Source organism: Mus caroli, chromosome 7 (assembly GCF_900094665.2).
Source record: "Mus caroli chromosome 7, CAROLI_EIJ_v1.1, whole genome shotgun sequence".
In the NCBI taxonomy this organism is placed as follows: Eukaryota; Metazoa; Chordata; class Mammalia; order Rodentia; family Muridae; genus Mus; species Mus caroli.
In genome coordinates this window covers 146534853-146559722 of record NC_034576.1, presented here as the reverse complement: position 1 = coordinate 146559722, position 24870 = coordinate 146534853, and the positions used below count along the sequence as shown (strand labels likewise).

At 49.3% G+C, this 24870-nt stretch overlaps 1 protein-coding gene and 1 long non-coding RNA gene across 3 annotated transcripts in view; one reads left to right on the top strand and one right to left on the bottom strand.

Moving 5' to 3' along the window:
• Shank2 (SH3 and multiple ankyrin repeat domains 2) overlaps positions 1-24870 on the bottom strand; it is a 449788-nt gene that overhangs the window by 22513 nt on the left and 402405 nt on the right. For both annotated transcript variants that reach the window (XM_029479123.1, XM_029479124.1), the window contains 4 exons: positions 4110-4245; positions 3245-3325; positions 3030-3038; positions 1811-1831 (listed from right to left, as the gene is read on the bottom strand). In XM_029479123.1, the coding sequence (XP_029334983.1) occupies positions 1811-1831; positions 3030-3038; positions 3245-3325; positions 4110-4245 (247 nt within the window). The remainder of the gene's footprint in view (positions 1-1810; positions 1832-3029; positions 3039-3244; positions 3326-4109; positions 4246-24870) is intronic.
• LOC110299499 overlaps positions 1-24870 on the top strand; it is a 39262-nt gene that overhangs the window by 6820 nt on the left and 7572 nt on the right. The gene's annotated exons all lie outside the window — the stretch shown is intronic.

The window sequence follows — 24870 nt, the reverse complement described above, 5'->3', positions numbered from 1 at the left end:
TGTCCTGGAACTCACTTTGTAGACCAGGCTGGCCTCGAACTCAGAAATCTGCCTGCCTCTGCCTCCCAAGTGCTGGGATTAAAGGTGTGCGCCACCACACCCAGCCAAAGAGCTTATTTCTAAATGTGGTTTAGTTCATGGTTTCTGGGTAGACAGACTTGCAGGGGGTGGGGCCACTCTTCAGCTCAGGGCAGCTGGGAAGAGCAAGTTCTTTCACTCTAGCCTGCTTCCCTGGAGTGTACTCCCTTCCAGGTAGGCAGCCCTCCCAGGGAGCCTGGACACGCTGTGGGAGGCACTGGAGCCATGGTTGAGTACCCTTCCACACTCAGGCACCATGTGCCCACACTGCCTCCAAGGCATGCATGGCAGGTGCTAGTGTACCAACTGAGTGAAGGGCTTCTGCAAAGTAAGGTGAGAGATGCAGTAGCTATGGGAACAGCCACCCCTAGTCCCTTCTCCTTGACTATGACTACTGGTTCCTTTGGCATCTGCCTCCACCCTCATCCCTACCCCCTGCTCTAGTTCTAGGTTGAGGCATTGCTTCTCAACTGTTTTTTTTTTTTTTCTGCTGCTAACACGGAAGGCATTTTCTACTATCTGAGACTCATGTATCTCTGATGGATTCACCTCGTGCTGGCTAAAAACCCTCTGTCTCCAGCTGTTGCAGCATCTCAGTGGGAGGTGCCCTCGGGCAGGGACTTGACTGCCCAGATCCCATCTTCTTGCCAATGTGCTTTTCTTCACCAGCTCTGGTGGGCCACCCTGGACCTTGGGAGCCCACAGTAGTGGCATGCCTCGTTTGACAGGCTAGAGTTGGTTCTGGCCTTTGATAGGGGTGGGGTGCTCATATAGTAATATAAATATAGGACCCCTAAGAAGAAGGGTAGGCTTTGACTGGTCATCAGCCATACCCTAGGCAAGGGGAGAACCCTACAGAGCTTGCTGGAGTCCAATGTGGTAAAGGCATGGATTGCTGTAAAGATGGTTGCTAGTCCTGAGTTGACTACCCTGGCAGCTCCAGGGTACCTGCCCTGCTGTGAAGCTGATCCTGCTGGACTCAGGCATTCCTGATCCCTCAAGTGAGCATCTAGGAAGCTAGGTCCACACCAGGCCTCAGACTGAGCTCAGCAATCATTAGGGACTTCCTTAGCCTAATTAGGGTCTGTCTGTCTCAGCCTTGGGGAACGATGTTTTAGGATTATACTTCTGGGTCACATGTTGTATTTGGTTCAGTATTGGTGAGTCATGAGCAGCCAGGGGTATACATCTGTAACGGGGTGCTCTGAAGGAGGCAGGGCTCTGCCTGGCTACTCATGAGACTTGTGTCATGTCTGCTCCCCTCCCATGGGAGCCTGGGGACAGGCAGCCAAAAGGCCCACACTGCTCCCTCTTCCCCAGTGTGAGGGGAGCTGAAGAGGAAAAAAGCCTGGGCTCACCCTTGCCTGGATGCCAGTCTGTTCAGTGGCTAGGCAGCACACATGGATGTCTCTGACCAGCCCCACAGAAGAGAAGTCAACGCACCTGCAGCCAGGCAGGCACAGCAAGAGTTATCCAGGATTGGCACTTTGTCAGTGTGTTGATGTGGACATAGATTGGGGGACTTACAAATAGGTCAAGGGGGTCACAGACGGAAGCCACGCAGATCAGACAGACCAGACCAGGATACATCCCAGGGAGGAGCTCTTAGGTATGACCCCCGCAAATAGGGAAGACGACACAAGGGTCACAGCACACTCTGGGCTTTACACGATGGTCACGAGGGGATTTCTCTTCTACTGGGCAAGAGCATGGGGACGGATGCTTCCCTTACCCTTCTTCTTCCGGACTGAGGCTTGCAAACAGAAAGGGAAGCGTGTGAGCCACCCACGGTGGCACCCTCCCATTGTGGCCCACACCTGGGGTCTTACTCAACGCAGTGATCATGGGACACAGACAGGGGAAGCAGCATGGAGACCACTGGGAGTGAGAGGCAGGGGTGCAGAGTGGCCTCACAGTTTGTCCTTGGTTGTTCTTTTTTTCTTGCCCTGCCCTGTGTGGTGGTTATGAGGCTTTTGTTCTTACTTTGGCCCCTGCATCTCACCAGCACTCCACAGGTGGGATTGAGCTTCGTGAGGTGGGACAGGGGGGGTCCTTTAAAAGGGCATGGAGACCCAAGGAGCTGGAGGTCCCAGGAGCCGGAGATGCCAGGAGCTAGAGGCCCTGGGAGCTGGAGACAGCCCTTGGTTAATGAACTCCTAGGGAACATGGTAGCAGCCCCTTCAGTAGGACAGGCTGGCCTTGGCCCATCGTAAGTAGGGCAGATATTCTGTCATGGGGGACACAATTAGAATGTTCCCAGTGGAATGTTTAAAGGGATATGATAGGGTCAGGGGCATGGCTGGAAGGAGAGGTACTCCAGTTTCTGGGTAGAGAAGCATTCCTGTGTCAGGGTACCCTCTTCTAGAAAACTGACAATTTGAGGCGAGCTTCAGAGTCCAAGAAAGCAGCAAGAAAGACAATGTTTATCATGAGCAAGGAGGCAGGAGGCTGCTCCATGCTGGTGGAGACATGCGGGTTTCCCACATAATATTGTTGGTTGTTAGTGACATCCTGGCAGGACACCACTAAGAGCTACTAGCTTTGCATCTGAGCAGTTGCCTCTGTGCCCAGGAGTCCACCCTCACCAGCCCTTCTTGGTGTCAGTGCTTCCACTCACAATCTCTGGCTCAGAGTCACCCTCTTTGCAGATGTTCCCTGCTACCTGGTGGCACATGGGTGACACACAGGATTTGGTTCTTAGTCGCGTCATCCCTTTTCTTAATGGTTCCAATGGTTGATGATCCCCCTGCGACATCTACCTCTAAAGGGACAAATGCCAAGTCTGTTTAATGAGGACCTTTTAGAGTGCTGGGTGTGCTGAGATTGTCTGAAGAGTCCCTGAAGGCAGGGCCTTCAGTGGTTGGAGCAAGCTAGAGGCCAGGCTGAGGTGGGGTTGGTGAGGGTGCCCGAGGCAGCAGGGATGCTGCTGCAGGGCCAGCGGGGCTGCTTACCTTTGTCCACTAGTGAGAGGCCCAAAAAGTCAAAACAAAACAATGTTAGATAAGCAGAAAGAGAAACAGCCCCATCCCTATAGGTCCCACCTCGGTCCCCACTAGAGATGCCAAGCGAAGCATGGAGCTGTAGGGCATGCAGGGGCGGGGCACAGACAAGCCAGCCAGCAGGAGGTCATGCATTGGCTGAGGGCAGCAGGGCGAGGTAGCCTTACCGAGTTCCTCCAACTCCGCTGTCATGGACTTGGAACGCAGGGTGAGGGCCGTGGTCGGAGCCCGCTTTGGAGGTGGGGGAGCTTGAAGGGTAGGCAGAGGCAGAGCAAGTATGAGAATCACCAGAAGGCCTCACCCCATCCTATATCCCACCCTGTGTCCTTAACTTTTGGACACAGGAAGAATCTGAGAGGCAGAGGCCCTCCAATCTGTGTTTTGTGGAGGATGCTGACAGGTAGTTGGGGGTAGGGTTGTCACAGTTGGGCTGCCATGATTGGCAGCAACTTCTCAGGTTCTCAGGTGCTCTGGGCTGGGAGGGGACCTCAGGCTCTGTTCTGTCTGTGCACCTCTGACTGTGACAGGATGGTGGAATAGGTGGCTTTGCCACTACCTGCCAGATTGTCAGGGCAGGGGCACAGGCTTCACAGGAGCTGGGGAAAGAGGCCTGTTGGTATCCAGGAAATTTCATTCCCCTCCCTTCTCACTGTGGTCTTAGTTGTTTCCAGCCCTCTCTCCTAGACAGCCCTGCTACTGAGTAAACTCTGCTATATGGGCACCTTGACATCCTCTCCTAGCTGTCCCTGGCTCCGTGACAGAGCTGCTTTAGGGACAGCTGGCTAGAAGGACTCCTTTATCCCTGACATCTGTCCTACCAATGGGGCAGAGACATCTGTTCTGCACTTGGTACCTGTTTGCTGACCCAGCAATGGCCTCCCTTAGGAGAATGGTGACTCAGGTTCAATATCATGGCCTGGGACACAAACTTGAGCCATACACCGTTGCCTTGGCTCTCAGCTGAAGAGAATCCTGCTCTCCTCCCCACGGCCCCTGCCTTCCCCCTTGAAGAACACCTTGAGGGACACACACCTTTCTTTCTGGCTGTATCATCAGGGTCTAGATTCCTGGTCACCGTGACGACCTTAAGGATGAGGTGATTCCCTCCCTGGCGGATCATGTTCACCACCTGCCTGTGGCCCACCTTGACGACATTTTCATTGTTAACCTGCAGGGAGAGAGGCATGGCAGGTCAGCAACATGTGAGAGGAGGCAGAGGTGGTGAGGCACGTGCTGCTGCTACCCTACAGGAGACCTGGGGGACATTGGTCTCTATGGATGAGTAGTTGCTTTGGGGAGGTCAGCATGTGTGTTGCTGTGGCTGCAGGGGCTACCACACTGGGAGGGGGGGGATGCTTCATTCAGTATCCTCTGCCAGGACCTGTGGGTCCCACCTATCAGAATTCTCAAGAGTTGCCCAGGAGGCTTCCAGGGCTGGATATAGGAACAGCTTCTCCCCTCTTACGGTGAGGTGGAGACCTGGCTCTAGTTGCTTCTCCTGTGCTTTGGCTCACTGCCTCTAGGCTTTCTCTTTTATTCCACACACAGGCAGAAAAGCTTGCCATTACAAGGTGCTAAGAGAGATGATGCTTCTGCCCTGGCACAGCAGGGAGGAGGGAAAATGATCCCTGTGTTCCTGGGATAGCGGTGGGTGCACGCTTGGATCCCAACACTGTTGCGGTGAACACAACCCCAGGCTCAGAACACCTGGGTTTTCAGAATCAGGCACTCTCTTGCCATCCCCAAGGAAGAAGCAGACATAGAGGTGAACAGAGGTGGGCATTACCTCGACCCTTTGCCAAGAGCTCTTGTACCTCATAGAGTAGACCCCCCTGACCCCTAGGCCTTGTCCCCAAAGCCAGAGTCTTGAGGATGGGCAGGCTGGAAGCTGGACATTGTGAACATGTCCATCCCAGCACTGTGTCTTCCAATCAAGATTGCCAGGGCCAAATCTTGCCCAGCAGTGTTGGATACCACTTAGCTATTGGAACTTAAGAACTCCAGCACTTTCATACAAATCTCCAAACCCCATCCCTACACAGTGACATGGGTGGCTGTGCAGGAGCCCCTGTCCTGCTGACTGTCTTCCCATGGAGTCCATGGAACCACAAGTGTGTGCCTATCAGACAGACACGGATGCAAGGGCTGGCATGGATACTGAGACCTCCAAGCTTGCCTTGGGCCAAATTTGGGAAATGTCAGAATACTGGGCTCCAAGTGTCACAAAACAGCTGAAGCCTGAAGCATGCAGCCCCAGTGACACACAGTTGTTACTAGACAAATGATGTCAAGGCACGAAACTAAATACTGAGTCTCCCAAAGAAGCAGAGCTGGGCCGAGGCTACAGGAGTGGAGCTATGGCTTCACTGGGTGTTCAGGGGTTCAGTAAGCTTGCCATCCCAGCAGTCACAATTGTCACAGCACAGACCTCATGGCACAGACCTTACCCCAGAGGTGACTGAGGCCTTTGGGACAAACACCTGACTCAGGCAGTTTAAGGAGAGGGCTTATTTGGTTCTCAGTTATTGAGGGCACAGTCCATTGTGGAGAATAAGGCCTAGAGACAGAAGTTTGAGGCAGGTGGTTACGTTGTATCCACACTCAGAAGGCAGCTAGAGATGAATGTTGGTGCTCACCTCATGCTCCTTTTCATTCCATCCAGGGGCTCTCTCAAGGGTGACTCATAAATTGATGGGTGCTTCCTTCAAAGGGTACCAAGGCCTGTTCCCCTGTGAGGGACCATCAAGGGCACAACAGCCTGTAAGCCTCCAAAGCAGGGAGAAAATAACTCTGTCTCCCTGGACTGTGCACTTTATTACAGAACAGCAACTGAACAGCCTTGGACAGAAACCAGTGACCAGCCATGCTGCGCTGCTCAGCCTGGAGCTGGGTTACCTACTACCCTTCATTTGAGGCCCTTTAAGAGTCAGCATTTTACCTGCCATGCCACAGTTACACACAGGCCTTGGTGGGGAAGGCAGCACCCCTGCCAGCTGCTTCCCTGGGAGAGACTGATGGCTGAAGAGAAGCTGGGAGGCAGGGAAGGAGCCACAATCCCCAAGTCCTGCAGAGGTGACAGAGTAGCTTTGACACAGCCTGCAAGGGCCAGTGCTGCTATGGAGGGAACTCAGAGAGAAGGGGACACTGGGAAATGCTATCTCAGGAAGGAGCAGGCCTTGTGGGCAGGTCCTGTAGCTACACTTCCCTGCTTTGCAATGAATGGTGTTATGAGAGCTTGGGCAACTTATAGCCAGCTGAAACCCTGGCACTGATTAAGTGACTAGCCATCCTGATAACTGTTAGCTGCCCACAAATGTCCATGGGATGCGTGGCCTTGTGATCTCCTCTTTCTAGCAATCCTTAAAGGTCTATAAATTCTTGAGGATGGACAGGGAGCCATGAGCCCCTCCCCCCTCCCATGACAGAAAAGGAATGGTTCCAGACTTGTGCAGGTAATCACGTCTGCCTACAGGTCCAGAGGGCAAGAACATGCCATGTCCAGAGAGCAGTGTTACTGCACTGGGGCTTGCTAGGGACACAGGGATGTGGACTCCTGATGAGAGACTCTTTCCTAGGAGTTGTCTCTCCAGGTGCCTTCCTTTTCTGTCATTAGACTCCGTTCTCCCCAAAGCTTCAGAGCACTGTGCCTCCTCCCATTCCCACACAGAGGACAAGAGAACCTTCTAGAAGGAATAGGGCAGGTGTGTCCATGCTGCTGTCATCCTCCACAGTGTTGGTTGTGCCATGTACAAAGTCCCTATCCCAGGCTGGGCAGTGGAGTCCCAGAGCCTGCCCCACACCTCCAACCTCTCCCTGCAGGGGAAGATGAGGCACAGTCCTTCTCCCAGACAGAAGGTTGGCTTTTCCAACTGCAGGGACACCTGATATTGGAGCTATGGGTTTTGCTGTTTGTCCCGCTGGGCTTTTCATCTTGCCGTGGCATGTGTTTCCCCACGATGCCCCATTTCTCCCTTGGGAATGGTAATGTATATTCTGTGCCAGTACACGTTCGAAGTGTGTAATTTTTTTTTTTTTTTGACTTTACAGGGGGTTGCAGTTAAAAGATGGCCTTGAGTCTCAGAAGAGGTTTTCAGACTTTTAAACAACGTTGAGTCTGTGAAAGACTATGGGGACCTTTTGAAGTTGGATTATATAAATGCATTTTGTATTATGGTATGGCCGCAAGCCTATATAGGGGCCAGGGAGTGAAATATTGTGGTTTGAGTGAGAAACGTCCTTTGGAGATTTGAGCATTTGAGTTGGTGGTTAAAACATGAGAAAGTGGTGTGGCCTTGCTAAATGAAGTATGTCATTGGGACTGAGCTTTGAGACAGGAAGCCTCATGCCACTTCCTGTTTGCTGCCTGCTTTGTGCTTGCTGTTAAGGATGTGAGCTCTCACCTTTCCACTCCTGCCACGATGCTAGCTGCTGGCGGCCATATCTTCCGCCATGATGGACTCTTAACTCTTGGGCACAGTAAGCCAGATTAAACTCCCCCACAGCTTGCTTTTGCTTATGACATTTTACCATGAAAAGTAGCTGACACAGCAGTGCCCACGATGGAGGCACACTGACCTGGGCCCCATTGCTGTGGTCTTCATCCTTCCTTCTCTCCCTCCCTGCAACCATGTGGGACTCCAACATCCTTCCTGATTTGCAGAAACAAAACTGAAAGCAAAACTCAAAAGTACTGAACTCTGCACAAACTCTGCCCCAACCTTCGGGTCAGAGCTGAAGGCCATGTGGCTTTCTTTGCATATCAGCTTCCAGTATGTACACAGGAGCTCTAATGAGGCACATGATACAAGTGTGATATGCCATTTTGTAGCCTACAAAATGGCTACAAAAACCAGTTTAGTGTGCATTGGATGCTTAGAGCCAGACACAATCCTGAAAATAGATGCTTCGTGTGCTGATGGGAGCCAGAGTATGCAAGAAGGCTTGCACCTCCCTCATTGACTCTCAGTACCACTTTTAACGTTCATGGGGTTAAAGCACAAAGGGCCTGAACCTGCAATTTGTGTCTGTTACCACGGGGTGGGGGTGGGGGTGGGGGGATACGAGTGCCACATGTCATATCAGCAAGAAGGGATAAAAAACTGGTTTTTGTAGCCATTTTGTAGGCTGGGAAACTACAAAGCCTAGAACTTAATCCCTGCTGTGGTAAGGAAAATGTATCCGGGTTTTTCTGGCTGTCACCTTTGGAAGCTGGTCTTGGTGAGGAGTCTCTGTGTTGCACAGACCATATGCCTTTGCCCAGTCCTCCCTAGGGTCCATGACATATCCCACTAGTATCATGGGCCTCATTAGCGCTCCTGTGTGCATACTAGTGCCCCTGCAGTTTACCCAATATAGAGATTTTTTTGTTTGCTTGCTTGTTTTTGTTTTTGTATTAAAAGCTGATCCAGTTACCCTTAAGGAAGCAATGGGCCTTGCCATACATCCTTACACACAGCTGTGGACCTATGGAGAGTGGATAAACCAGGCTAAATGGGATTTAGTTGTTTTGTGAAGAACAGGGTCCTATATAGTCCTTCATAATGAATTTGGGTCTTCAAACTGAGTGTTTCTTAAATGTCAGAGTTTTGTGTGGGGACAGCGGACAGAGGAGACTTCCTGCTCAGTGCCCTGTTCTCAACCAAGGCCTTTAGCCAATTCTGACCCTGCTGTTGACTTTCTTGACTGTTTATTGTGAACTACACTTGAGCTTTCATCCGTGGAAGAGCCACTATGGAAAGGAAGACTGGAGTTTTGGGGCCGGTATTTCTTTTCCTTCAGCCCTCCTGCTGTGCTTCCAGCTCTGACTCTTGGGATGCATTTACATCACATTTAACTAGACCAACATCCACTGTTCCTCTCCACTGTGCGATAATCCTCCCATACTTAAACCATATACTCTGATTTGGTTACTTTATCATTTCATGTATGGTTTTCCTCCCCGGAGCAAAATAATTTTGCTTTGCTTTTTTTTTTTTTTATTGGTTTAATTTTCTGTGTACTTAACAGAAATTCAAACCCAAACACTTCTCTAATTCTGAGACTCCCTTTTCACAGTCCATGAGGTTTTAACTTTGATGTGAATAACTGTCTTCTGAGATTTTCTTGGTTTGTTTTAGACACCGGGTCTCACTATATAGCTCTGGCTGGCCTGGGACTCACTATATAGCTTGGGATAAATTTTATCTATCGGTGACCCTCTTGCCTCTGCTTCTTATGTGCTGGAATTTCAAGTATGTGTTACTACTTCTGGTCTCTCTTGAGGACTTCTGATTGGTACTGCATAGTCAAGTTTTCTAGGCTAGTCTGAGGTCCCTATGCCACCATCCCTGGGTGTTCTCAGATACTCATGGTGGACAAATTGAATCTCAGACTTTCGGTGTGTGAATGGTTTATTTGGTTTAAAATGCTCTTTTTTTGGTGGTGTTGCTAGGGGGGAGTGGAGTTTCCTAATAGCAATTTGGAGACTATTTTCGATACACTGCCCTATGACCCTCAAATGTAATCAGTAGCTTAGCTGGGTATAAAACTTGAAGGTGGAGGGCATGGTAAAGTAAGCCCCTGACTCTAACTCTTCTTCAGGTAACAGCTGTGAAGACTGGACAGCCACAATTCCTACCCAAACCAGAATGGAAGCAGAGATGGCAGTGTTGGAGTGCAAACAAAGGCAGGCAGGCTTTGGTTGGGCACTGGGAACAGTGCCCTGTGGCTCATCTGCAGCTCTGAGAGAAAACTGCAGCCACACCAGTTTGGAGGAGCATAGGGCAGAGCTCAGGGTGGCCACAGGTCCCAGCAGGAAGGAGTGAAGGGGCAGCAGCTGGGTGAACTTTCCCCCTATCTCAGGCTGACTGTGTGAGCTCTGTGTGCGAGACAGAGTCTCAGAGCAAACTACCAAAAGGGCCAAAAGAACTGGGATGGAACCGTGAGCTTCGGCTACTGCAAGCAACACTGACAGAGTGGGGCCTCAGAGTCTAATCAAGGTGGCAGTCAGCTCCACGGAAAACATGAATTTTCATTTGGGAACTGTAACAGAGTCCAAAGTTGCCACGCCCCAACTGTCACAACGTTCAGGGCACAATTCAAGCCTGCTTGAGAAACACAGATGACCGGGCATGGCATTGGAAGTGTCACACAGGGGTGTTAGCACAATTCTTATAGTGCTCCCCTGGGTGGGCTTGGCAGCAGAGCAAAGATGACAGAGCAGTGAGTCAGAAGAAGACAGCTTTTAAAAATGAGCAGAGACTTAAGGATGTATGGGGCATCAGCCAGTAGCTTAATGTAAAGGTAATGTGGGGTTCTGAAAGAGAGGAGACTAGCTAGAGTCATAGATGAGAAAGAAGCTAGAAACACACACACACACATACATAGACACATACACACACACAGATAAACACAGAGACACATACACAGACATACAGGCACACACACACACACACACACACACACACATCATTTGGTGAAGGATGTAAAGCTAAAGGTTCAAGAAATACTGTGAACCTCAAATTATATAGTGAATCTCAGGCAGGAACATTACAACCAGACCCTGGAAGTGGAAGGCAATGTGGATACCTTAGACCAGAGAAGAGGGATGCTTCAAAGGACTTCATGTCAGAAGCCCCACAGGCCAGAAGTCAGGGGCAACGTTTCCAACACTCGAAAGACTTGGAAGGCATTAGCAGTGGATGAAGATTGGCTGAGGAATGGACTCTTCTGCTGTCCACAGAACTGTGTGTCCCCTGAGGCAAAACTAACGGTATTGGGGCTATCTGTGATCGTGCAGATTCAGATACAGGGACACGAAAGACTAGAATACAACATATAAAAAGTTTATGTCACATCTGTACTACCAACTCCAAGTAGGCCCTGAGCATTGGGGAGTGCCTGTGACCTGAGCCATGTGGAATGCAGAGAGGGACACTAAAGCCCATTGGCAAACCAAAACAGAGTCCAAGAACAAATAAGCCACAAGGGGAGACAGGATGAAAGGAGCAGATAGGCAGAAGGCAAAGCCACAGATCCAGACTAAATGTCAGTAATGACTTAAATGTTAGCAGGATAAAACTCCAATTAACAAGCAGGCCTAGCCAGACATGGAGGCATATACCCTTAATCCCAGCACACAGAACTCCCAGGCCTGTCTCAAAAACAAAAACAACCACAAAACGAAACACCAGAGATATAAAAGATCTAAAAATGGATTAAAAAGAAAGATCTAAAATGCTATTCACAGATTTTCTTTTTAAAAGAGCTTATTTTATTTTTTTTAATTATGTGTGTATTGGGGGGGGATGGGGAGCTATATATGTACCCTATGTGCATGCATTGACTGTAAGTTGCAGAAGAGGGCGCCACATCTCCTGGATCTGGAGGGACATAGTTGTGTGTTGCCTGACAAGGGTGCTGGAAACCCAACTTAGATCCTCTGGAAGAGCAGCAAGTGCTTTTAAATGCAGAACCATCTCTCCAGCCAGTTTATATGTCTTCAGTGTGAAGCCACTAAGGGATAGTGTGAAAGTCGGTGTAAGGGTGGAGGCTCCATCAGTAACCACAAGCCAGCCTGCTTCAAGCAGTAGCACGGTGTTCTGTTGGGAACCTGTCAAATATGCCACTACATGACCCCAGGAACTCTACACCAAGGTACATGCCTAGGAATATTAAAAGCAGCTGAATACACATGAAGACTATGCGCAGAGGCTCCTGATGGGCAGGAGGATCATGGGTGTGAGATTGCTTCTTGGGGCAACATCTTGTTCTACAGTCTTATTGTGCTTAAAAAATTTTAAAACCCAGTGGGATGTACACTTTAAAGGGTCAAGGTTTATGCTTTGTGGTTTCTACCTCAAAATTGTGTTAATGGGGCTGGAGAGGCGAGTGAGCGTTAAAAGTACAGGCTGCTCTTGCAGAGGACCAAGGTTTGGTTTCTGCACCCACAAGGTAACTTAACTCATCTGTAATGTCAGTTCCAGAGGATCTGATGCCCTCTTCTGGCCTCTATGGGCACTGCATGCATGTTGTGTACAGATGTACATGCAAAACATCGTATACCTGAAATAAAATTTAAAACGAAAGAAAAAGCATTATGGAAAGTAAAGAGGGAAGATATCAAGGCAGTGATAAACATGTGTTGAATATCAAAGACCCCCTACCTGTGTAAACATGTGTAAACTTTTGCATAAATACACACAGAGCTCAGCAACCCACAGACAGAGTGGAAAATGACACCACTGCCCCCACCAATCCTTTCTTCTAAAGCTGAGACTGAATGCCCTATAGAAGCAGCGTAAAGGAGGAAGCGTTTATCTTGGTCGTGGTGTAGGGGTACAGCCCACCATGGTAGAGAAGGCCTGGCTGCAGAAGCAAGAGGCAGCTGGTCACATTGCATCTGCTGTTAGGAAGCAGAGGGAGACAGCATTGTCGCTCAGCTTACTTTCTGCCTTCCCTTCAACCTAGCACACCCAGCCCAGGGGATGGTGCCAAAAAAACAGGTTAGGCTTATGGCTCCTGGGAACTTAATCTCGATAATCCCTTAAAGATGTGTCCAGAGTGCTCCTGGGTGATTCCAGACCCAGTTGACAATATTAACCATCACACACCCCTTTCTCAAACTGATAGGACAGTTAGACAAATCAATGAAGATATCAAGTGATCCTGAGGGTTCTGAAGGCTGGCTTCCATTTATTTCAGATGTGTGAAGCCTGCTACAGAGGGACCAAGAGATATGACAGTTGTGTGTGTGTGTGTGTATACCTGCAGAGGCCAGAAGAGAACTCCTGTCATGCACCAGGAATGATCACTTAATTTTGGGGGTTGGGTCTTGAACTCACCAAGTACGGTGGACTGGCTGGTCGGTGAGCCACAGGGATCTGCCTGTCTCTGTCTTTCAGGGATGAGATTACAACCATTCACCACCTTATTCAGTTTATTTAGAGACATGGTCTCACTTTGTGTCCCTGGCTGGTCTCGAACTCACTGAGATCTGCCTGCCTCTGCCTGAGGACCGCTGGGGTTAAAGGCATGCTCCACCATTTCTAGCATTCATTCATTCAGGGTTTTTTGATGTGGTTCTGAGGATTAGATTCAGCTTCCTGTGCTAACAAAGCAAGTGTGTCTCTGACCGAGCTATCTCCTGAGCCCCACTGCGATGTTTTACTATTGTGTGACATTCTCTGAGTCCCTTCTGTCCACATCCTGAGCTTCACGGGTGTCTGGTGTGTCTGGTGTGTATAGTGTGACTGTTTTCCCCCATGATTTGTTAATCATCCCCTGCTGTGTCTTCACTCATGGAAGGCCGGGCTATGTCTTCCCCATCCTCCCTCCATCCCTCACCATCTCTTCTGTTCTCAAAGGTTCTCTTCGATGTCATCTCCTAGTCCATCTATCAAAATACTCACATTTGCCATCGTGTTTTTAAAATTTTCTAGAACTCTTATTTTGTTCTCTGAATGTTCCCTTTCAGAAGGGCGTTTTGTTCTTACTTCAGGGAGGCGGCATCTTCTTTGATCTTGCTGAGCACACGAGTCACACATTTGTTTAATAGTCGTCATCTCCCCACACAGTGACCCCTCCCATCTTTTTCATGGCATGTGTTTTTAGTTCTTTACTAACTTACTTATTTTGTGATTGTCTATGTGAGTGCATGTGCCACAGCGCACCTTGTGGAGAGGTCAGAAGACAGCTTGTAGGAGTCAGCTCTCTCCTTCTGTGCTGTGGCTCTTGGGGATGGAACTTGAGTCATCAGGCTTGGCAGCAATCACCTTTAGCCACTGAGCCATCTTGCCAGCCCATCCCTTTTGTAGTATGTTTGTTTGGTCTTTGTCTTTAATGTTAATTTTTACACCAAATACCTGGGGCTCCGTATAGACATCTCATATTCAGGAGAGGCTTCTAACAGAGTCACTTTTAGCTAGACCCATTGTAAGTGAATGCTGGGAAACTGACCTAAAATTTACCTGGAAAGGTTACGGATCAAGTTAGCAAATGGGACACAGGAGCAGGACAAAGCCCGGACATAAGATGACTGGACTCGGAGATGCACTATCCAGCAGCTGGATGCAGGACAGCATGGTGCCAGTGGGAGAGCTGATGGAAGGTCAGCAGAGCGTAACACAGAGCCCAGAATAGACCCCATAGTTTGGCCAACTGATCTTTTGACAAAGGCTCACTGGCGAGGCCGTGGAGAAAGAACAAGCTTTCTCACAGTCTGCCAAATAATCGGACACCCACGTGTAGAAACTGAACATTGACACAGACCTTAAACCTTTAGAAATTAACCCAAAATGGATCACAATTCTAAATATAACACTCCACACTATGATACTCCTGGGAGATAATGCTAGAGAAAATCCAGGTGACCTTGAGTCTCCAAATACAGCATCCAAAGCAGGGTCTAGGAAGGGCTTGTGGGTATGGTGGGCTGCATCAAGCAGAAGGTTTGCATGAAGAAAGACCTACTGTTAAGAATAAAAGTGCCATAGACTGGGGAAGAAAGTCTGTGCAAAGTACACATCAGATATATGCTGGTGTTTAAAATGCCAAAGAACTCTTCAACAGTAAGGAAGCAAACAACTGAATTAGAAACGGGTGAGCTCTCTGCTCTGGTAACCACCAACAAAGACAGACACAGGGCTAATAAGTATGCAAAGGCCGGCTCCATGCACAAGTAGCCCAATAAGAAGTGTGCCAAGGGAGGAAGGAAGGGCTCCTGTTGGCAGGGAAGGCACAAGGGCAGGAAGGGCTAGGTGTGCTCGCTGGCTTACATCTCTGCAGACTAGGAAGCAGGGCAGGAAGTGGAGTTATTCTCAAGGTTTACCAGCCAGTAGTCCGCTATCTTCTGCTTGGCCCCATGACCTCAAAAATTCCACACTGTTCTAGTTTCCTTTCTGTGACTGTAATAAAACACCCCAACCAAAAGCAACTCGAGGAAGAGAGGGTTATTTGGCTTAGAATCCAGGTCAGAGTCCAGCACTGTGAGAAAGCCAGGGAAGGAAACTAGAGGCAGGAACCATGGAGGGTGCTGCTTGCCAGCTAGCTCACTCATGAGCCTATGCTCAGCTGGCTTTCTTATACAGTTCAGGACCATAAGCCTAGGGAATGGTGCCACCTACAATAGTAAGGCCCTACTATGTCAATTGAGGCTCTTTTCTCAGATGACTTTATGCTGTGTCAAGTTGACAAAGGTAACTAGGATACATATTCTCCCCCAAACAGCAACAGGAAAAAAAGCGAGAGAGAGAGAGAGAGAGAGAGAGAGAGAGAGAGAGAGAGAGAGANGAGAGAGAGAGAGAGAGAGAGAGAGAGAGAGAGAGAGAGAGAGAGAGAGAGAGAGAAACATTTCTTAGCTGAACCTGAACAATGTGGTACTAAGAAGTTGTAGATTCATAGGACAAGGGGTACTGTCATGGACCCATTAGGACAACCTCATGAAAACACTGTGCTCTGAGGAACCCCCCATCCTGTATATGGCCCAGCCTCTGTAGAAATATACTAGCAGCTTCTTTTTAAAAAATGTAATAGTGTAATAATTTGTTCATTTTATCCAGTGTATTTGGATCATACTCCTCTCCCATCCATCCTTCCCACCCTCTCCCAACTTCATCTCCTCTTTTTTAAAAAAAATTTGATTGTTATAACCCATGAGTCCAATTTGTACTATCCATATATACCTACGTGTGGCACTATCCACTGGTGTGTGACCAACCTACCAGGGGTCACACCCTTAAAGAAAACTGACTCTTCCTCTCCTGGAAGCCATCAATTATCCATGACTCTTCAGGTAGGGGTGGGGGCTCACAGCCCCCAGTCTGCCAGTTTCTTATATAATGGAACATATTCTTGTTGTATAACCCAGCCACCCGTTTTCTTGGTATTTACCCAAGGAAGCTAGGTCCACACTAACACGTGAATATGGATATTTCTAGAAATGTTACTCTTAATTGCTAAGACTTAGAAGCAATTATGATGTCTTTTGGTAGGCTAGTGGACGAACACATTCTTGGTGGTACCACTACACAAACATCATTCAACGACTGAAAAAAGAATGAGACACACACACACACACACACACACACACACAAAATAGGGAAATCTTAATTGTGTGGAATCTTAATCTTAATGAAAAGGTTGCGCCCTGAATCCAAGTTCAAGACTACAGAAAACTGCAGAGATAGCATTGGCTGTCAGTGGTTCTAATTTGTGGGAGAGCAGACGGAACCCAGTGGACTTTCTGCCTAATGAGACCATCTGTGTGGTACTGTAATGGTGGACAATTGTCAGCACACATAGCTCAGAACCCACAGGATGTACAGCACAGAGGATGCTCAGTTACCGACACACACTTTGTCAGCAGTCACATAACAGATTCCAACTGGGAGAAATGAAGAGGGCAGCTGTCACATGACCAACAGGTCATAACCAATTAGAAACGGGAAGGAAATCTGGGGCTTTGTACTTTTCATTATTATTATTTTTTTAAATTTAGACTTTATAATTGCATGTGTGAAAGTCAGTGGACAACCTGCAGGGGTTGGTATTCTCCTTCTACCGAGTCCAGAGTTGGGATGCAGGTCAGTCTTGGCGGTAAGCACCTTTGCCCACTGAGCCATCTCCCTGGCCCTCACTTTGCCCCCTATGAAGCAAAATTAATTACAAAATAAAATGTCTGTAGAGGTATGTGCACATAAGTACAGTTGCCCATGGCAGCTACCCTGGAACTGGAGTTTGAGTCAGGTGTGAACCGCCTGATGTAGGTGCTTGGAACTGAACCAGGGTCTTCTGCAAGAGCAGAAAGTGATCTTAACATTTAACCACTGAGCCATCTCTCCTGTTCCATTTGGAACAGTTTTTAGAGAACACTCCCTGGATGGCAAGATGGCTCAGTGGATAAAGGTGTTTGCTTGCTAAGCCTGATGAAATGAGTTCAAGGCCCAGGACCCACATGGTAGAAGGAGAGATTACACATACACACACACCATAGAAAGAAAACTAAGAGAGGAGAGGGAAGGGGCAGGGAGCATGAGCACTTCTTAACTCGCCCTGTCTGGGGACCTTGCAAAGAGAAGCACAAGGGAACAGTGTAGTTCTTCTTTCGTTTATTATTTCTGGTTCACGATCTGATTCCTTCATCATAATGAACTCAGAAAGACTTTTGTTGTTGTTGTTTAAAAGCATCAGATAAGCTTGCATTCACTGTCCTCTGTAAACAAGCTGTGTTGCTTCAGACTAGCATTAGGCTGCTAGGAACACAGTGGAGACAGTTGAGGGCGTCTCCACGTGCTCCCACCTCCTCCCCTGTTCCCGAGTCTTGCAGGAGCGTGGTGTTTTCTCGCAATTCACGAGCTAGTATGCACACATGATTATTCAACAAGACCATGGAGTGTGTGCACGGCTTTAATTTCTATCCAGTGTTTGTCTCCTGGCTCAGGATCCTCCTGTCCTGTTCAGAACAGGACAGCAAACCATTTAAACTGGGATGGGTTCCTCTCCCTCTCCCCACTTCCTCCCTCCCCCACCATTTCTCTAGACAATGTCTCATGTAGCTCAGGCTGGCCTCAAACTTCCTATGTACCTAGGAATGTCCTTGAACGTCTGATTATCTTTCCTCACACAAGTCCCATCCTTGGCAACTTTAGAACCAAATACCTAGATCTTTTTGTTAAAAAGGAGAAAGGAGATTGGGGGTGGGGTGGGGATACAGCTTAGCTGGTAGTGGATTTGTCTAGCATGCACGACGCTCTAGGTTTGATCCCCAGTACTTCATAAACCAGTCACGCTGATACACACCTGTCATCCCAGCACTTGTGGAGACAGGCACATTAGGAGTTCAATGTCATCCTTGGCCATGTAGCCAATTTCAGGCCAGTCTGTGCTACAGAAGACCCTGTCTTTAAAAAACAATAAAAACTGGGCACAGTGGTATCTGCCTTTAATCTCAGGACTTGGGAAACAGAGGCAGGTGGATCTCTGTGAGTTTGTGGCCAACACAGTCTGTTTAGCAAGCTGTAGGCCAGGGGGAGTAATGCAGTGAGACCTCGCCTCAAAACAACAGGAGCAACAACACAAAAGAACAACGGAATGGAGAAGGAATTAGAGCCCTTGTGCATCCCCTCCCCACCTGGGATGAGGGCAGCAGGCTGACCATACCTTCCTTGCCCTAGAGTCAGTGGTACACAGCCTGCCCAGAGATATGCCTCTGCACACTGCAGCCACACTCTGGCCCCGACCAGTGGATCTGGTGATGACTTCAGTCCTTTGGTCTCACAAACAGCTGAAGCAAATAGCCCAGTTTCTTCATCCTCTTGCTGCCTCCCTGATATGTGTTGTTGTGGAGAATGGATGAAGCCCTGAGTGAATGAATACTGTTGACATGCACAGCTATGTCTAGGATGCTGATACCTCAGATCCATTGGAATGGCAAAGCCTTCCCTGGGCCAGGCTCAGGGTATTGGCAAAGCCTCCATTTGGTCTGTATACAGATGTGGACAGTGTGTGCAAGTCAGCAGTACAGCTGGTCCCTGTATTCCTCCCACCTGAGATTGGCCCTATAAGACCTTCCACCCAGACAGGCTAACCCCTCCTCCTGTGCTGTTCATAACACACATCCTGAGTTTCTGGAGTGCGTAGTAGGTGCCCTCCACCACCAGTGCAAGCACAGCCCACTGGATCCAATACTTTTAGTATATGTATCTGTGGTTTCTTCAGTGTCTACCATTTCTCCATCCCTTAGTTCCAGGACCAGACCATGCAGGATGCAGCACACTGGTCTAGGTGGGCATGCTGGAGATATTGCTCCAACTCCCCACCATCCCTCAGGTTCTAGGCACCAGGGTCTCTGCTCGGGGACCTGGTCCTGCAAAGCTTACTCTCGGCCCACTTGGCAGTCCCCTCTCCACATACTCCTCTGAAGTGCTCAGCATCTGGCTCCCTGGGACTGTTTAGTCCATTTAGTGGCATCCAGAGTCGAGTGCAGGCCATCTGTTTCTGCACACCAGGTCTCCTCCTTAAAGATGCCTTCCCTGCTGTCTGAGCGGATTCCAGCAGGCCAGTCTGGATGCATGGTTTTTAAGTCATTAGATTTACCATATTTCTTACAGATATTCCCCCCCCCCAAATCATTTATTCTTGCAAAGATGCAGAATTCCAAAGGCACAATAAGGCACTAACTGGGCAGTTTACTGATGGCCTGGGGGTTGCTACCCTCTCCACCGTGGAGTTTTGAAATCAGTTGAACATGCGAAGGCTAACTCCATTCTGAAGCCTGATCTTATTCCTTCTACTCATCTGAAATCTCTCTGAGAGTCTCCACACAATACCTCATATCCCACTAAAGTCTCTAAGACCCTCCATGCCTGGTCATGATGCTCATCCTCAGCCCTGGGCCCTGCCCTGCACTGCCTGATGGCTGGCTGGTATAGGTTGCTCACAAATGTTCTCTAAAAGCTGCCTCCCGTCTGCCCTATCATCCACCCAGAGTGGGTGTGAGTCCCTCAGCCACTGTGGAGAGCACAAAGAATATAGGAACAGAGCAAAGGCCCCCCCAACCCCCACCCATTCCCTTGCTCACTGCTACGGGGTGGGGGTGGGGGTGGGGTGGGCTCAGGAGTTTTTGTCAGAGATCTAGGGATCCACTAACAGCTCTTTCCTTGGGTCCAAAATGCTCCCCCCCAAACCCGAGCAACAGCTCCTCTCTTAGCAACCATTGTTGCCCCTAGAAACGAGCTGCTGGGGGCTGTGGCCATCCATCTTCACCTAATACCTCCCTCTGGTATGCTTTTAAGCAGCTTTCCCCACATGCTGTCAGGCTGTGTTGGAGCAATGGCTGCCTTGTCAAATCTGAGCTGCCTTCATTCCTGGTTGCTATTACTGCTATAATCACCTCCATCACCATCACCATCACCATCACCACCACCACCACTACCACCACCACCACCATCATAATCATTTTATTATTGTAGTACTGGGGATGGAACCCAGGGCCCTGCACCTGTTAGACAAGAGCTATATCCTAGCAGACTTTTTTATTTTTGATTCTGAGATAAGGTCTCACGCACTAAGTTATCTTGGTTATCCTTGCCCTCACTCTAGAATTCAGGCCAGCCTTGAACTTGTGATCTTCTTGCCTAAGTCTCTTGAGTAGCTGGGAAGACAGGCCTGCCTGACCCATCAGACTCTGCTCATCCTTAGTTATCCCTTTGTCCCACTTGTCTGAGCCCTCCTTCCCGTATCCTCTGACAATGGCTGAGCTGCCTAGCTGGGGATGAGCTGTGTGTGGATCAGGACCCCGAGGGGCCTTGCCTCTTCTCCCAGTGAGCTCTGGCATCTCAGTCCAAAGGAGTGGAGACATGTCTAGTAGGGATGGTGTTGTACAGCCAGGGTGGATGTCACTCTACAGCAGCCTTCGTTCCCTCACTGCCAAAGCTGAGCCATTCCCATCACTCCAACTCAGTAAGGCCACAGAGTGCCGTGTTTAAGGCCCCAGGTATGGCTGGAGAGGTGGACCGCTACAGGGACCTGACTAGTCCTTCAACATAGAGCCAGCATGAGCTGAGGACCTAGAGTGTGGCTGTCCATAGCAGCCTGCCCAGCTGTCTCCTGAGTCAGGTCCCATCTGCTGCTGTGCATTTATAGCCCTTGGTGGGCTGACCATGACATCATCTGTACAGTGGGCCAGTCTGAAGACTTGTGCAGTAGAGCTGACCAGACCTCTCCAAGAGCCGTGAAGGCCCTAAGGCAGACAGAGCGTGGCTCTAAGAGCATTTGGCAGGCTACTGGTCATCAAGTGTGAGCCAGCTGCTTGCTCCTTGCAAATCACAAGGTCACAGCTGCACAGGAGCTGCTGAGGGCTGTGGCCACTCTCTCTAGCAAACAAACCTCATCAGGGGTGCTGGCTGTGGCTGTCTTGAGTGTAGGATTATCCTCACCCCTCTCTGACATCTTTAGCATCCTCACACTGGGAAGGTAGGTGGAGAGTGGTAGGCACGGTGGTCCTGCTTCTCCATAATGCATCTGTCTGTCCTTGTGCTCACCCTAGGTTGCAGGACTTCCTCTGCATGACTCTCTAGGCACAAGAAGGATGGTCTGCACCCCATGTGCTACCTTAAACCCCTTCTCTATAGAATAGGGAAAATTGCTGCCTCGGTCTTAGGGTGCCTGTGGGTACTTAGTGACACAGTCCCATGAAATCTCGTTAGTGTTAATCTGCTTGTCAGATTAACACTGCCACTGGCAGTAATGTCATCCATGTGGTGGAACAGTGTGAGTCTTGTGCAGTGGGGCTGATCGCTGACCTCTGCCTGCACAGAGCTTGCCTAGCATGTGGGATGCTCTGGGTCCCCTCCCCACCACCACCACACAAAGAATACTCAAGGCTCAGGGAATATCTCAGAAGAGGGAGAGGAAAGATTGTGTGTGTGTGTGTGAGTGAGAGAGAGAGAGAGAGAGAGAGAGAGAGAGAGAGAGAGAGAGAACACCAGGATACCTGCTGCTAGCATCTTGAAGATGTATTGAGAATGCTGTAACCATGAAATCTCAACCATGTGGATACCTAAACAAGACCTGCACAATAACAACACCAGTTGATATACCAGGTGGGTAGGGAAATTTCACAAAGCCCCATTCCTAGATGGAGAGCTACAGGCAACCAATTGCTGGTAAATGAAGGAAAATCAGTTTTACGCAGGGATGAGCCCTTGACAGGTAATCTAATCCCACGTGGTCAGCCCTAAACACATTTACAAATGAGCAATACTAAATGGGCTCAGTAGGTTGTGTGTGTATAAAACAATCATCATTATAGAAAAAGAGGTTAGGAGAGGGAGCTGGGGATGGAGGAGTTGGAGGGGACAAGGAAGGGCGGAAATGATGTAAATACAGTCAGTACTCATACGAAATTCTCAAAAAATTAAATAATAAAAACAAAGAAATTCACTGTTCAAAGTGTGGCAAATGTCTAACTTTTTTATTGAAAGGAGGATGATCTGTTCCTGCCTCTCCCATGACCACGTGAGCGTGCACACACACACGCACACGCACACACACACACACACACACTCTAATGCAGGACACACTGGAACACTGAGTAATGGTTTACTCCCACTGTGAGCCTGATGGCTTTGCAAACACCTGGGGGACACACCCCTGAGCTGCCTAGAAGGACATTTAAGTGTGACTGAGGATGGAAGATCTACCCGAATGTGGGCTCAAACACCCAGTGAGCTGGGTCTTTAAAGATTTATTTCATTTTTATTATATATGTGTGAATGTGTTGCATGTATGTATGTATGTATGTATGTATACTGCATGTGTGCCCACATGCCTTCTTCCTTCTGTCCCTCTGGTGAATTTACTTTTCTGACTGAGGACTAACTGAGCTCCCGGGTGACAGATCTGAGACTGGGCACAGTTTGTTCATTTGGTGACTTGCTTCATGCTGATGGGCTGGTGACCTCTCAGCCTGCTGCACCATCTGTCTTTCCACCTTGTAGTTCTCTAGTCCTAACCTCAACGCTGAGGCTGGCCAGGCAAGCAGGCATACCATCATGCACCTAGACTGTAGCCCTGGGCTGCATGCCTCACTATAGAATACAGAGCTGGTGGGGGGTTCTGACTTTTCTTCTAACCTGGTCCTCCTCCCTCTGACTCCTGGCCAGAGGGGCAATGCCGCCTCTCCAGGCCCACCATCTGTGAGAACCAGGGCTTGCCGGATGCAGATTTATGTGATAACAGGTGTTTTCAGAAGCATGTCAGCCTCACAAGGCCCAGCTCCCATCCTGTGTGAGCTCCATGTACCTGCGGTAGGTAGGGCTTCCCTGTTACGTCATGCTGGTTGTTCACTGTGCAAATGTGTACTCTGTGTGTGTGTGTGTGTGTGTGTGTGTGTGTGTGTGTGTGAGAGAGAGAGAGAGAGAGAGAGAGAGAGAGAGAGAGAGAGAGAATGTCTAGCCTGCTCTTCGCTCTGTACACTGTGCCCATCTGTGGCATGCTTGCTGAGAGGTGACCTTTCATATTTGCATAAAGATATCAGATTATTTGAGGCAGGAAGACCCACCCTAAATCTGGGTGGCATCTTCTGCTGTCAGCCCATGGACAGCATGGAAGATGTCATGGAACGACATGGAAGAAGGAAAGTCTGCTTTTTGCCTGCTTGCCCACAATCTCACTGGCAAGTTCGTCTAGCCTGCAGCTGTAGCAGTCCTTCACTGATACCAGAAGCTACATCTCCCAGACTCCAATACAGACTGAAGGCAAGAGGCTCTTCAGACTGGGACTGCTGACATCCAGCCTCAAAAACTGAACAACTACTAGATTTTCAGCCAGTGTTGACTTCTTTGGCCACAGGCTGTAAACTACCTCAATAAATTTCTCCCCACCCCCACCACACACTCCTTTCCCCCACTGTTGGTTGAGTTCTGTTAGGTCCTGGCTAAGCTGCAACTTCACAACTGAGCTGTGTGGAACCCAGCCCAGCAACTGCCACCCAGTCTGGGCTCTCCTGCCAGCCAGCAGCCTTCTCACAGGCATCACTGAGACCTGGAGAACACTGGAAGGTCACAAGTCGGTGACTCTGCTCTAGCATGCCATCTCTTCCTATATCTTATACTCAGTTCAGTGTCCAGTGGCTCTAGGGCACTCCAAAGAGGAGTGTGTGTGTGTGTATGTGTGTGTGTGTGTGTGTGTGTGTGTGTATGTACATATGGTCGTGGGCTGTTGCTATACATCGGGTCCTGGCCCTGACATGGTCTCTTCGAGGACAGACATGGAGCTATGTTGAACCAACAGAGATGAGGACAGTCTCATCCAGGTGGCCAGGCTACCAGCTTGACAGATGGGAAGGGTTCAGGCTGGAACTGAACACTCCAGATGAGAATACTAACTGAGGTCACCACTTCTGAGATTGAACCAGGAGCCATCCTAGTCCTTCCTGCCTCCCTGTCCACACTGAACTGACCCGAGAGAAGGCAGGCACTGGGGGAGGGTATCGGAGTGTGGGTAGGTGTAGGTGTAGGGGTGGGTGTGGGGCTCACAGTAATGGAGCCTTCTATAAGATACTCAGCCATCCTCCATCACCTGCCATTCCTCCCCCATCTCTTCATTCATTCATCACCCGTCTGTCCATCCTTCCCTGCTTCCATCTCCCATCTACCTATCCTTCTGCCCATGGTTCATCTCATGTCTGTTAGTTGACTTTGAGGTTGAAGCTAGCCACATGTGACGTGTGGCCCTGACTTTGAGAGAAGCACTCTTGAGAAAGATGAAGAGCTAGGGAGCCCAGGCTAGCCTACAGCCAGGCTTTGGAGAATTCTAAGCTGTTTGGGGAGTGTGGTAAGCACAAGCAGACAGCTAGACTCAGATAAACCATGAGAGGACAGGGGGACTGACTAGGGCTACACTGATGTGGGTAGACCAGAACAGAAACAGCTCACACTCTGCAGGTGTCCATGTGACCACTGGGTCACACAAATGCCTCTAGTACCAGGCACAGGCCACTAGTAGGGCCTGTCCCGATTGCTGGACCAGTGATCCCAGTCCAAACCTCTCATTCAGCCAAGCCCATTGCCTATTGGAGGCACTGGCCCTGAGGCCCTTCTCCCAGCCTCTGCCTAATACAGGCCAAGCCTTACCCGTATGTTGGAAATGTCTGTAAAGGCAGGCTGGGTTTGTCATTCTTTGCTTTATTAAAGTTCAAGTGTGTTGGACTGAGGAGAAGGCTTTGGTCTAAAATAAACCCCAGTTGCATCACCACGTGGACTAGTGCTAGAGGCTGGAGGATGGCTCTGCAGCAGCTGAGGGGCAGCTGCATAGC